General features: G+C 39.5%; 1 protein-coding gene across 1 annotated transcript; it reads right to left on the bottom strand.

Moving 5' to 3' along the window:
• Positions 1-4,866: 4,866 nt before the first annotated feature.
• LOC139719100 (uncharacterized) lies at positions 4,867-14,018 on the bottom strand. The gene is made up of 4 exons (XM_071630534.1): positions 13,967-14,018; positions 10,662-10,777; positions 9,560-9,640; positions 4,867-8,397 (listed from the first exon to the last, which is right to left on the bottom strand). Exons 2-4 carry the CDS (start codon positions 10,768-10,770, stop codon positions 7,331-7,333), a joined length of 1,257 nt encoding a protein of 418 aa, XP_071486635.1. The 5' UTR covers positions 10,771-10,777; positions 13,967-14,018; the 3' UTR covers positions 4,867-7,330.
• Between the last annotated feature and the right edge of the window lie 308 nt (positions 14,019-14,326).

Below are 14,326 nucleotides of genomic sequence, written 5' to 3'. Positions count from 1 at the left end.
AAAAACATCGCAGCCTCACTCTTCACTGCTACAAAAACTGAATTCAGTCTATTACAGCTGTCATTCTATTGCTACTCGTTTACTTTACAGATGACTTTTTTTTTTTTGAAATTGTACAGGCTTACAAACAAGGGCTCCTAGAATGACGAATCCCCACCATCTACACATGAAATAATAATGGCTCTTTCTTGGTGTACCATTTTTCACTTCCAAGACTTCTAAAAGTGGATTGTGACAGAAAATGTCAGCAAGACGTGAACCATCGCAGTGTGTTTTCAAGAGGGGAAATGGTTTTATTGTGAATGAGCATCTTTACAAGTGAGTTGGTCAACACATGTCTAGACAATTGCTGGCTTTCAAACTACTTTACATACTGGTATACATCTGAGTTTACATGTGTTTGGCATAGTATACCATATGCATTCCTCATGCAGAGCTCCAATGAACTCTACTTTGGTTTCTACATACACCACATCCTACACGGTACGTACAAGTGTAGTCACAAAAACAGACAAAAAGTTTACCTTTCCCTCCTAACCTATCTACCCGTCACTCTTGGGGTCATTTTCAAGTGATTGATATTATACGATTACACACCTATGTACAATGCACGATGACATTCATCTCCCTGTCAAAACTTTAGCTTGAGCCTGAACCTGCAGGGCTTTGGCGACTACTACCAAGACTGGGCACAACACATTACTGTCCCGCTTGCCAGACTCTCCCTGGCTAACTCTATCTGTGGCTGCCAGGTTTGCCGATACCCCACCCAGTCCCAGGAACCACATGTCTGTGGTGTGGTACTGGGTGAGTTTCTAGCCGTAATTTCACAATTAGTGTTCCCTGATATAAAGAGAGATAGAGGGGGAAAAAAAAATAGGATCTCTTTCATTCAAATCAATCCCTTATTATACAGGGCTGCACACTAACCCATTTTTTCTACTGGTCCAACCTTTCTGTTGGACCAGTAGGTACCGTACCCAGTTTTTCCATTTTTTACTAGTCCATTCCTGAAAAGGTTACTGGTCTGACAGTGACTTTTACTGGTCAGGGACCGTCAGACCAGTGCCAGTGTGCAGTGTCGACTTATATTACATAAAGATTTTTTGTAAATAGTAAAATGTCTATTAATCTTTAAAGCTATAACTTATTCTTAAATTGGCAACCCACTGAAAAAAAGAAATAAAGTTTCTGCTTCTGTCTACATTTGGCATTAAAAAATGTCTTTGTGCACATATCATGACTTCAAGCACTTCCATCTACATTTTGTAATACAAGATATGAAGTGACATTCAGTGTTGCCAATTTGATAAAACAAAATGGCAATTTCTGGAGCAAAAAGAAGAAAAAAATCCCCCATGACTTGAGCCAGTTGAGCCACATTGGTGCTACTACTCTCATACACAATCGAGATCTTAGTACAGCAATGATAATGGTGATGACAAAGAATGAAAATTGCAAGATTCATAACCAACTTTCAAGCAACTTCGTGTTCACAGAGGGATATCTCACATTCTGAGAATACCATGGAAATCCCTATGTGGGTGTGTGTGTGAGTGTGTGGGTTTGAGAGTGTGTATGGGGCTTGCTTCTATCAAACATTCCCCTCCACTCGCAGCAAAGCAACACTTAAACATTGTAAAGAGAAACAGATACACACTAGCTGCAGTATCTAAGTGATGCTGTGTATTAAAACTCACACACACACGTACACACATTCACATAATTTGAAAATTCTTGTCTTTTCTGCAACCTTATGGTCAAACAATTGGAGATTTGATATTTCAATTACACATAAAAGTCACAAAGAAAACACAAGCAAGTGCAAATGCTAAAACACTTGGTCAGTAAAGTTGTCTATACATACACGACATGTCACAAGATGAGGAAATGCCTTATACACTCTGTTAAAAATGTAAAAAAAAAGAAACAAACTCAACGATATATATTTACATCATGACAGCAAAAACTAAAAAGGACAAAAACAAAACAAAACACACTTTCGAAAGAATAAAAGCAAATTTATCGGGCTTTGTATAACTCCTTCAGAAATCTATGTCTTGACTTGCACACATAAACTAAACACAGCACTGCCTGACACATTTTTCCATCAGTTTGCTTCTATGCCAGTGAAACTATCAGAGCTACATACAGGACTAAAATCTGTGACAACGTGGGATATTGACTCGCTTTGTTCACATGGCAAGTGTTGATCACAACTGAGATACTGCAATTGTTCATGAATATACCCCATGTCCATTAACCAGCTTTTGGCACACTTGCAAAATGTCACTTCCATATAAGGGAAGATTTGGGGGGATAATCAAACGGAGGGTTGCATGAGCAAGACTACAAACTGTACGTAGTTATCATTAACAGGACATAGGAGGATGCCAACACTTGTAAACGGCATTGATGTATTCTCAGGGCTGAAAAAAAACAAAGTTGGGGAGAAAAACAGCATTTTTACCTTTCCTGCAATAGACACGAGTAATTAAAAAAAAAAAACATAAACAAACACTATATTCCACAAAACCAGTATCTTTTGGCAAAAAGGAACAAAATTCATGTATTGCAAAAAAAAAAATAATAATAATAATACAGTCTGTAGTTGGCATCTCTGGACATACTAATCTGTTAGATTTCAGTACAGGAACCTGGAGTATCCATGACAACTCAACTCTCTCTTGTCCACTAGAGTAATCGACCCAGTTTGCAGCAGGGTGCCTATTTCTGGCAGGGGCTCTTTCACTCAATAATAAAACAGCTTACGAACATCATGTGTGTTTAGACCCACTTTAGAACACAAGCTGGAGTTACTCGCAAGTGTTATGGGACGTGACACCTGATTGGGCCTTTTCATCAATGAATGAAATGGCCCCTGCTGCAAATAGGCACCCTGTCCAAGCCTGATGCAAATGGGGTATTTTACTCTAGATAGGAGTATGCTTTGAAGCAACATGGTAGTGATAGGTAACAAGGTAACAATGATTTACATGTAGGCCTATTAACTAGAGCAGAGTGCTTTCACAATGAAATACCACAGCAATCTAATGACAGCAATTAGATGGGATCAAATCTGAATACACAAACTGCCAATACACGTAACTGAAATGCAGGATTAGAATAGTTTTTTGTGGAAAGGCTGAAATTCCTTTCATTGTATCTCCTATGCAACAACTTCTCAAAACTGTACTACGAAGTATCCTATGATGAAGATATTCTCTGATACATGTTTAATTCTACCCATAAACTTGTATACAACGATGTATGCTACATTTTGTCAATATCAGGGTTAAGTATGACACCCCCACCTACACTTTTGTAAAAAGAAAATCAAAATTTAAAACTTATACAGTGTGTAAAAAAGTCTATCATTTTGTTACAACGTATTTCATGCTGGGCTGATGATGAAATCAATTACCCTTTACAAATCTTTCAGCATCTTTTGATGTGTAGTACATTGTAGTGCAAATTTTTCAGCATCTTTTGATGTGCAGGAGTGCAAATGTACCACCCAACAGCTATAATATGGCCCTAACAGAGGCAACAGTCAGCATGATACACATCTGTACTTCTGTCTAGGTTGCACACTAATAACCTACACTGGTGCAGGGAACATTTGTTGCAATCTCTTTACTCCTTGTGTTTCCTTTTTTTCCCTTTTTTTGTGTTATATGGGGTGGGGGGGGGGGGGTGTGGGTTGAGCAAATTGCTACCCTACCTCTCCTGTCATGGGATCGTACCCACAGTGTAATCTACATGTAGTCTCAGCAAGCACACCACAATAACATGAAATCATGTTGCCGCACATGCCAAATGATGTGATATACACAGGCAACCATCCATGCTCCTTCCCTACTCATTTCAGAAGAATGACAGCAATTGTTCTTCACAGTTGGCTAACCCAGCGTGTCGTGGGGAAATTATCCCAGAGCATATTTAAAAAAAAAAAAAAAAAAAAAAAAAAAAAACTTTCAATGGCAAACTGTAGCTGATAGAGGCATATATCTTACATTCAATCTGAGAACCTGTGGAAGAGATTCAAAGCAGATGAGGAGCATCTACAGAAAACACAAACACTTCAAACTTGGTGCCCTGTGCACACCTTCATACAGCATTGTTGTATCAATGCCAGCATTATACAGTATTGCATCATGAATATTCAGTAAGAGCTTACATTATCATAATTCCTACACTAATAGTACATTTGACTATATTATAACCTCCACATAGATGGTAACTTGTACACAGTTTAAGTTGGATGGGGGGGGGGGGGGTGATATCCATAAAGGAATACCACATAAAGATATTGAACTTGTCTGAAAGAATAAAAATGATTTGTTATACAGGTATCATGTATCAATGCTTAAATCTTTTATTTATTTATTTTTTTTTTTAGCTGCAGCTCATAAGCAGAAGCCCTGGATAAACATGAGTACATTCAGTAAAGAAGATGACTAAACAATTTTCGGTCACATGAATGGAACGCCTCACTTTCACGACGCAACAGGGCATTACTATCTGAATGCAGGAAACCTCTTGCTGCCCTATCTAAGCATGCAGCATGTCTGTTATTTACAATGGACTTTTGACATTCCTAGCTGCTGCACATTCCCCTGAGTCCCACAGGACAAAGAACCTAGCTGCGACTCTTCAACCGTTGACGACTAGTCCTGAGTATACTCGGGCAGGCCTCTATAGACGAGGCTCCAATGACGTCACTAAGCCATTGCTGAGGGGCTGCAAACTGCATACAGGGTAGGCGTTACATCTCACGTCCGATGACAGGCAGGCTGTTATGCGGTAAGCATACCGTGCGCTAAAGCTATGTGCTTAATACACACATGATCTGTTTTTGCCCCTCACGCGACACGTCATTTCATATCACGGAACCTTGCCTATAGGCAACATGCGTTATATACACCATAGCCGAATCAGCTCGTCCTCAATGGGTTAACACCAGGATAAGCGCATGGATCATTTGGAATTGATCTCTGGCCCTCAGCCTTCCAATTGCATCTCAGCCAAAGTTTGTTGCCTGACATGGATGCCGCATCAGCAATCTCGGTGAAAGTACTCAAAAGTGCACAAAATAAATGAAAGATATGAAAGGAATACAGTCCAACTGTTTGAGTCGATTTCAAATCAATGGGGTAAATTTCGCTACTACGCTGAACCTCTGAAGAAGTGAAGACGGTGCTTCTAATCCACGATAGGATTATTGCACACACACTGGCATTGAAGTTGATTTTTCGGATCACAAAGGACATTATATATCTGATTTCCACTGAAGATTATGATTTGACTACTTGAAGATGCACCTACTACGTGTGCTGCATACGATTATTTCAAGGACAATTGGTCATACAATTACTGAATAATGAAGTTGTCACAAACCTCTACTACACTTTGGTTTTCTGCTGTTACCACTTTATAGATGAAAGCATCACTTTTGTGAGACTTGATGAGGGATAGAAATGTTCTAGGTAAAAAGTCAACATCATTGCATGTTTATCATGACAACATTTGAAAAGCAAACTTTGGAATAGGATTGATTCATATTACAGCTTTGAATGTAAATGTACATGTATTTCCTTTTTTCCTCTCTTTCCAATAAGCACAGCCTACCACCCCTTCAAACAGATTGACCTAAAATTCTTAAGTGGGAAAAAATGAAATATACATGTACAATGTCTGTTATTGTCTCAAACAAAATACTAATGTACTTCTATATTAAAGTGACAGCCTTACTGTGCATGTGCCAATTGAAGGTTCAACAAAACCTATTTTCCTATTTACATTTCTTGATAATACATCCCATTAATACATACCAAATTGGATACCAAAGACACTGTTGTTTATGGCTCTACAAATTGTACCAATGGATATGAAGACATGATATGGTGGAACATTGAAGATTTATCCTACATCTTATATTGGCAGGAAACTTAATGTTGTAAGAATAAATGCCACACAGGTGACCCTGAAACTTCAGAACATTACAAGATCTAATACACAGAAAGCCAGTGGATCACTCTGAGGGTGAACATTTAAAGTATCTTACGCTGTTACTTAATTTCATAGAAAAAGCACAATTCAAATACTTACTGATATGATGGATGATTCCTTGATACAATTCATTCGCATTTGTCCCATTTAGCACTTTAATGACAAAATTACTTTTGGTGGTAAGTGACATTAAACATGCTGTTTGCTTCCACAAAACAAGGAAAATCTGAAGAGATTTCCTTTTTTTTTGGGGGGGGGGGGGGGTTGGTGAAATTTTGCAGCATAAATTCACAAAATCAATGGAAATCCAGAATACAACTATATAGTCTTTTTCTCATGAAAGGGAGAGGGGTAAAGTTTGCAGCACAAAATCACAAAATCAGTGGAAAGCAAGAAGGATAGACTTTTCCATTACTTAATTTTGCTACTGTTGTATTGGAAGGGAAATTACGTTTCGATCTCAATTAGTCTACCGTGTGAACTACCACATGATACTAGTTTAGACTATGGCATATCATACACACTGTGAAGAAAAGTGTTCTTGCAAACATTTGTTAAAGTCTACAAAAGGTGTATTGATGTGTACATGTGTACTTCTGGGACATACTACCATGGGCTAAAATCTTTCTTGGCCATAAAGGGATGTTGCTTTCGTGTTTGTGCATGGTGGCCACTTACAACATCAGACGCATAAATTGAACCTGGTGTAACTCACCACATGGCTTCCAGAAATGATCAATGACGAGGCTGTAAGACTACAATGAGTACGCTTGAATGTACTAACGGCCACATCATCATCCTAGACATTCGCAGATCTACAGAGTTACTGCTGTGTGTGCAGAAAATAGATTCATAGCTGTAAGTTTGTCTTTAGTGAAGCATCTGCCACAACATCCTCAATTTCCAACTGTGCTGGTCCTGACCAACAAAATGCTTCACACTTTAAACACAAGTAAATCTTAAAAGATAAGAACAAACTATCTGGTACATTACATCCATACAAATTTGTGCTGTGTCAGGACTGCTATGTTAGCTGATGGTACTGAGAAAAAAAATGAAGTAGTCTACCTCTTCAGAAGAAGCTAAGGGTTCACACCTGTGGACATTCTTCCAACTGAGAGATGCCACAGACTTTGCTAATGAAGCCCTGAAACACGCTGTGAGTGAACAATCTGCCTGGACAATCATCACAAGAAATTGTCAAGCTATGTTTGGTGAGTTCACTCTGAGGTTCTGCGAGAGTTCAGAATAAGCATCACAGGCGGCAGCTACACTCGGCCGTCCATGGGGGAATTTCCGGCGACCCAAGCCCGGAACCTCATTCTGGACCATCAGCAAAGTCAAACATCTTGCTCGTGCTGCCACTGTGTGTTCTCAGGTGGCGGACTGCAAGGTCCTTTCGGCTGAACGCCTTGTCGCAGACTGGACAGTCAAAGGGTTTCTCACCAGTATGCGTCCTCATGTGGTCGCGTAAGTGAAACCGCTGGCTGTAGGAATTGCCACAGTACCCACACTTGTAGCGCTTTTCGCCGGTGTGCGTACGCATGTGCCGCATGGCGGAGTACTTCCGGCTGAAGCTCTTGCCGCAGGCGTCGCATGAGTAGGGCTTCTCGCCAGTGTGTGTGCGCAGATGGTTACGTAGGTGTGACCGCTGGGTGAATGCAGCAGTGCACTGGTCGCATCGGAAAGGCTTTTCATAGCCATGCATCTTCTCAAGTTTGGGGAGGAACTCTGCCATGGAGCTGGAGGCAGAGGGCGTGATAAAATCCTCCTGGTGGAGAATCTGAAGGTTGTCCTCAGTGTGCGTCTTCATGTGCCTCAGCTGAGAGTACTTCCGACCAAAGGTCTTGCCACACACCTCACAGTCAAACGGCTTCTCTCCTGTGTGGATGCGCTTGTGCACCTTGAGGTGGCACTGCTGCCGAAACGCCGTGCCACAGTCAAAGCATTTGTACGGTTTTTCTTTGGTGCTGTGCTCGTTGGAGTGGCGTTTCCTTTTCGGCTCCTTTTGTGGCGGTGGCGGTGGCAGCGGAGGAGGAGGAGGAAGGGGTCTTACAGGAGGGATGTAGGTGCTCTGCTTGGGCGGTGTTCGCTTCTTGGTGCCTGCGTGGATCTTCATATGGCGGACGGCCGAATCCAGGCGGGCAAACGTCTTGCCGCAGACCTCGCATCCAAATGGTTTCTCTCCAGTGTGCGTGCGGATGTGGGCCTTGAGGTGACTGCGCTGGCGAAAGGATGCACCACACTGCATGCATTTGTGGGGCTTCTCTGGAGAGAAGGCCGATGGTGCACGCCGTGATTTCCGGCCCTTGCCAGAGTTCTGAAACCCTCCATTGCACTCATTAGCATCGGGATAGAACATGATGGCATCACCACAATAGATACCTTGGCAGTATCAGAGAGAGAGGGAGAAACAAAGGGTATATAACGAAGTTGAGAAAATTTGGCATCATAATGTGATACGCCACTGCATGTTCAAGATAAAGAGAGCAAAATCAAGCAAACATGATAAAGCTTCATCAGTATTGAAGAGAAAAGAAGAATGCCCCCAAACATTGACATTTAATATTATTCAAACAAGGATCCATGGATGGGGGTTAACCTTGATGCAACTTTCCTGTGGTGCACTGTCATGGTATGCCATTCACATTGGATCTTCAGTAGCCCTCAGGTTCCTCTTAAATGATTAAAATTTCTATTACTCTTTACCTACAAGAGTGTTTACTTGTTCTACTGGGTAGAGAGTGGTGACACCTACCACATCTCTTCAAAATGTACACTTTGTACCTTGGAGAAAATTAGGACAGGCTATATTTCACCCACCAGCTCACTAATGGAACTGCCACGTACGATGATTATCTTTCCCCCAGTAGGTATCAATACAAAATACTGTATATAAGAAGCTGCTACTTTTGCATACAGATATTTTCGCGAATGAGGTGGTCATGAAGCTGTCGTATGTGCACTATTACACCAGCACATGGGCGACAATTGGCGGAGGCATAAAAACAAGCCATGAAATACATTGTTCACCACATACAAAGTACTTAGTCAGAAAATTGCACCCATCAGGCACAATAGCTATAAAGAGAGAGAGAGACAGAGACAGACACAGAGATAGACAGAGAGAGGGAAAAAGAGATAGAGAGATAGATAGATAGATAGATAGATAGAGAGAGAGAGAGATCCATAGATAGACTGAATTTTCAGAGAGAATTTCAGAACACATCAATAACACTGTACTACTGCACTGTGGACAAATTGACAAAGGCATCACTGTACCCTGGAATAGTATGCTGGAATTTAAGGCATGTAATGTGGCCGAGGTCTCTGTGTTTGTGACAAGTTTGTCTTTTTTTACTACATTATGTAAGTTTCTTAATCAATACTTGTTAACCCTGTAATGAATATGCAATGCAAACTGTGATAAGAATGCTTGTTTGTTTGTTTGTTTGTTTGTTTTAATCAATAAAATTTAGAAATACAAAAAAAACCAACCCAGCAACAACTACAACAGTGTCTTGTCAGAACAATGTGAACAGCTTACCATCATTTTCCTCGCCTCCATGATAATCTGTCTGGTGTTGCTGATCCTCACTCATTGGCATCCCAATCTTGTGATCAGAAGCTAAAAAAGAATGATGATAATAACAAAGGAATCTTCATCTTCTGGATTCCATCATCTGCAATGGAACTGACATTAATTCTTGACATACAGCACACTGTAAAGGTGGAAACTTTTAAACAAGGAATTCACTTTTCACACTCAGCTCCATAAGATGAATTTGGCATGTCTTTCATTTCATGGGCCGATCATGGCAATTGAGTACAGTAAGCACTTGAAACACCTCCCTGCTGCTACGGCAGCTAAAGTTTTGGCAGCACATACTACAGTGCAAACTGGTCTGCATTACAACAGCAAATTCATTCATGCCACATGATCTAGCAACTGTGACGAAAAATTCAAGTAACACTGCGGTTATATCTGTGCCTTGAAATCATAAAAAATGACACTGCATGTAGAACTAAAACGAGCAAAGAGTCATGTACTTTTATTTTCACACTAGCTTCATGTTGTGCAAAATGCACAAAAATTTCTCCTTTTAGAGTAAGTGACAATAAAATTTGGAGTCTTAAGTGTCAAATTTTGGAATGGAAGGTTTGGGTTGTAAATTATTTGTGATATCATCTCTACTTTTCTCTGCATGTTTGTAATTAAATGCAATTAATTTCATTCCAATGTCATGCACATAATGGAGCCAAAACTGAGTAATTGACCCAGACAACAACAAACAAACAATCTTATAAACAAAACACTACCATGAGTGCGTCAACAAGGTACATGTGCTGGAGACACACCACATTGAGTGTCCATGCCAGAACATTTCTTGTTATTGCTTTGTTTGCTTTTTTTTTTCGCTTACCATCAATCATGTGCCATTTCTTTCTCTTCATTACAATATGATACAAAATGTAGTTGGTTTAAGATGTTTGAAATGAGGCTTAGTAGTGAGCATAACCACAATCCCTCCCTATGACCTCTCCCCCTACAAAACACACACACACACACACACACACACACACACACACACACACACACACACAAAAAGACAAAAGAGAGGGGAAAAAATAACAAAAACCTAACATACCTGTAATGATATCGCGGTGATCATTTCCACCAATAGTTAGGAGCTCCTTTCTCATATGTGGCCTCACAGGCCGTATCATTATTGGATCTTTCTTTTCCATCATCAGCATGAACTACCTGTAAATGAGATGAAAAGGTGAGTCTTGACAATTAGACAGTAAAACAAAACAAAACAAAAATGGCTGGCAAAGGCAGAAATTGAAACTTTGGTTGCTTGATAAGAGAATGTAAATTCAAATATTTCAATGGCCACTCTCACCAGTGATATAAAAACACCAAAAGAAAACAGAATTCTGTCATCAACAATAAGGACAAATGGCATGTACGTACTACTACACTGTGAGTTGGAGACCTGAATACAGTAACGTGCCTTGCAAATAGCCCTATTATATAACTAAAATTTGTAAGTGGACATCTACACGTCATGTGCATGTACTTTATCTACACAGCATGTGTACATATATACAATGTATGTGTGTGTGTGTGTGTGTGTGTGTGTTCATACAATTGTATGTTTGTGTGTGTGCATGTGTGTGTGTACATTACACTGGTGAGGTCAGACATTACAGCCAACTAATCTGGAACTTGAGGTTTATCTTGTAACTTGTTGCAGGACATAGAATTTGAAATTAATTCAAACTTTGAGTATTAGACTGTCTAATCAGCTCCAGTCCAAACTCTTCAAAGATTGTTTGAAATATAAGTAACATGTTTTTACGATGTATCTTGCTATGATGTCTTAAATTGATGCATTTTACAGAGGATGTTCCCTTGCATGCTTGACTGGCTTTCGGATGACTTTCTGTCCATCTCCACGGTAGGTTTTTTGAAAGAATGTGGGACAAATTAAAACATGCGCAGAAAGCTGAAAATTGTAATAATTTCAAAATGTATAAAAGACAAATTTTTAACACAACAGAGGACTGGCAACGAACTACAGTGTTTCCCTGAATAAGACTGAACTACACTTTGGTAAAGGAGTAAGAAACAGCAGATCAATTGATAGGAGAAATAACAAAATGAAAAGAATAATAAAGTTTCTGTTCTGCCGTTCATGTTACCACATTATTACCAATGTGTAATTATGTACATGTACTTGCACATGTGACCACAAAATATGAGTGTCACAATCATCTTTACTATCTACACTTTTTTTTAATATGGTTACATACAAGGTACAATAATTACTAAAAAGCTGTTTTCTTTCTTTTCTTCATCCCAAGAATTGAAAGAAATTGATTATTTTTCTCTCTGTACTACTGTAGTTGTGAAATAAGGAGAAAAGGCACAAAGATCTTTTTTTCCTTCCAAGGAGAGAGAAAAAAATTGATTATTTTTCTCTCTACTAGTTGTAAAAGAAGGAGAACAAAAGGCAAAAAGGAGCACCCCTGCCCCCCCCCCCAAAAAAAAAAAAAAAAATCAGGGAGAAAAATTCCTTACAGGACTTGTGTGTGTGTGTGTAAATTCTTAGTTTATGTCATTGTTTTTTTACCAGCTTAAGCCATGTATGTACAATAATGTGTAGCTACTGGTCCTTTGAACGGACAATAATCATAAATTCGTCATAAAATCAATGTCATAGCAAAGTTTGAAACTTTATCTAAACTTTGCTCATTGCAAGTCCAGCATAAAAACAACAAAAAACTTACATGGATTTGAAGAACAATGTTTTCCCACAACATGCCTACATTGTAGTCTCAGAATAATGTGGCACACAGGGGGCTACACGATGGCGCATAAGAGTTAATAATTATCTCAATATCAATATACTACCTGTAATAATATAGATATAGCAAAAAGTCTAATACATATTGCCCAGAAGCATCAGTGCGATCAAAAATTATTTTCAGAAATTTTGTAAATGTATGGAAGCTTTTTCAGAACCATAATATATATTTATTATATACTGTATATTTACATATTTTATACTCATAGGAGTGAAACAAATGATTGGAAAGAGTTCCTTTTGGGACAGCCGACCGGCCCCAATTACATTGTACATGCACACTTCTCTACACTGCCCTACCCATAAATAATGCTAAGTTTGTATATTGCTAGCTTATGCATGGATGCAGACTCTACTTCTACTTCTACGTGGATACTCAGCAACGTCCAAAACTGGATATATTACGCCGAGGTGTAACTTGAGTGCATGTGAAGTCGGTGGTGCATAATATGTACAAGTGCAAGTAAAAAACCATCCCTTGGAGCTAGTTGGATGAGATACACGTATGCACAGCACACATTTGGTTGGCAGGAGGTTGTAGTGGAGTATTTCAGAGTTTTTGGTGGCTGTCCTAAAATCAAACTCTTGCTGACAGATGGACTGAACCTCTCAATTATCTATATTTTCTCATTGATACAAAGAAATATTAAAATAAAAGAAAGTATAAAACTGTGAAACGCGAAACGCCTGAGGGAACATTTAGTTTGACCAACTGCACTGTCTGTACTTCTCAAATTCTTACGTCACCTGCACACATCAAGGTTCGACCATGCGCAAAAATACATTCTGGGTTTCACAAATGTGTAGCAGGCAGTTGAATTTTGGACAGCATTGGATTGTGGTCGAATCATGCGTACAATGTAGCTTGCAATATTAAGTTGTTAATGTTACTAACTTTATAGTTAGCCATAGATCTACATGTCCCATAACTTTACATTTAGAATTAGATGTTGTAGTCTTGCTTGGGTTCTATTTAATACTTAGTAGGGCCTATTTGGTTTGGGATTGGATTGGTGTTCGAATTAGCTAGTGAAGTAAACACACAGTGATACACACATAAATTTACAACTTGTGTAGGGATACACGGTGTAGCAATAGGCCGATTTTAACACTAACGGTTGTATGTAATGAAAAGGATTCTTCCAGTATCTCAATCTGGCATTTCACGACTGTAAGTGTATCGTTTGAAATTAGATAAGTGTATTTAACACCAACACAACAGTAAAACAACAGTAAAACTAGTTAAGTTAGGTAGGGCCTGCCTGCCGCGCAATTCGTTCGGCGAATTGAAAGGCCAAGAAGGGCAATCGTTTATGGAGTAACATTACACAAATATAAGTGTATTTAACACCAACACAATAGTAAAACAACAGTAAAACTAGTTAGGTAGGGCCCGCCTGCCGCGCAATTCGTTCGGCGAGTTGAAAGGCCAAGAAGGGCAATCGTTTATGGAGTAACATTACACAAATATAAGCAGCTGGGACTGCACACTTGTTATTGTCTTTACTTGACCATAGCTAGGGATCATACCACAAAAATACCGAAAATCTTTCATACAATTAGCCAAAAATTATACTCACCTCAAGTATGAAGCCGTCGTATACCTTTCTTTTGAATGAGCAAAGAGCAAAAATGCCATGTATTTTGCGGTACAAGAAAACAAAAAAATAAGCGAGATGAAAGATACGCTACCTCCTGCCAATAGAGGGCGACAATAGCTAGCTGTCTAAATAAGATGATCGGACGACAACTGGATAATATGGGCGGCAAGCGAATGTTTTTACATTGCGCACAGCGCTCTTGAAAGCGACGACGAACCTTTGTGTGTGTGTGTGTGTGTGTGCGTGTGTGTATGTGTGTGTGAGCAGGGAGGTGAGTGAGTGTGTGCGTGTGTGAGTGCATTGTGTACTCATATTGTAAGCGTGTGTGTGTTTCATGTG

This window comes from Diadema antillarum, unplaced genomic scaffold (genome assembly GCF_040938485.1).
Source record: "Diadema antillarum isolate AM-2024a unplaced genomic scaffold, OU_Dant_1.0 scf00000104, whole genome shotgun sequence".
Lineage (NCBI taxonomy): Eukaryota > Metazoa > Echinodermata > Echinoidea > Diadematoida > Diadematidae > Diadema > Diadema antillarum.
This window is presented reverse-complemented; position numbering and strand designations above follow the sequence as displayed.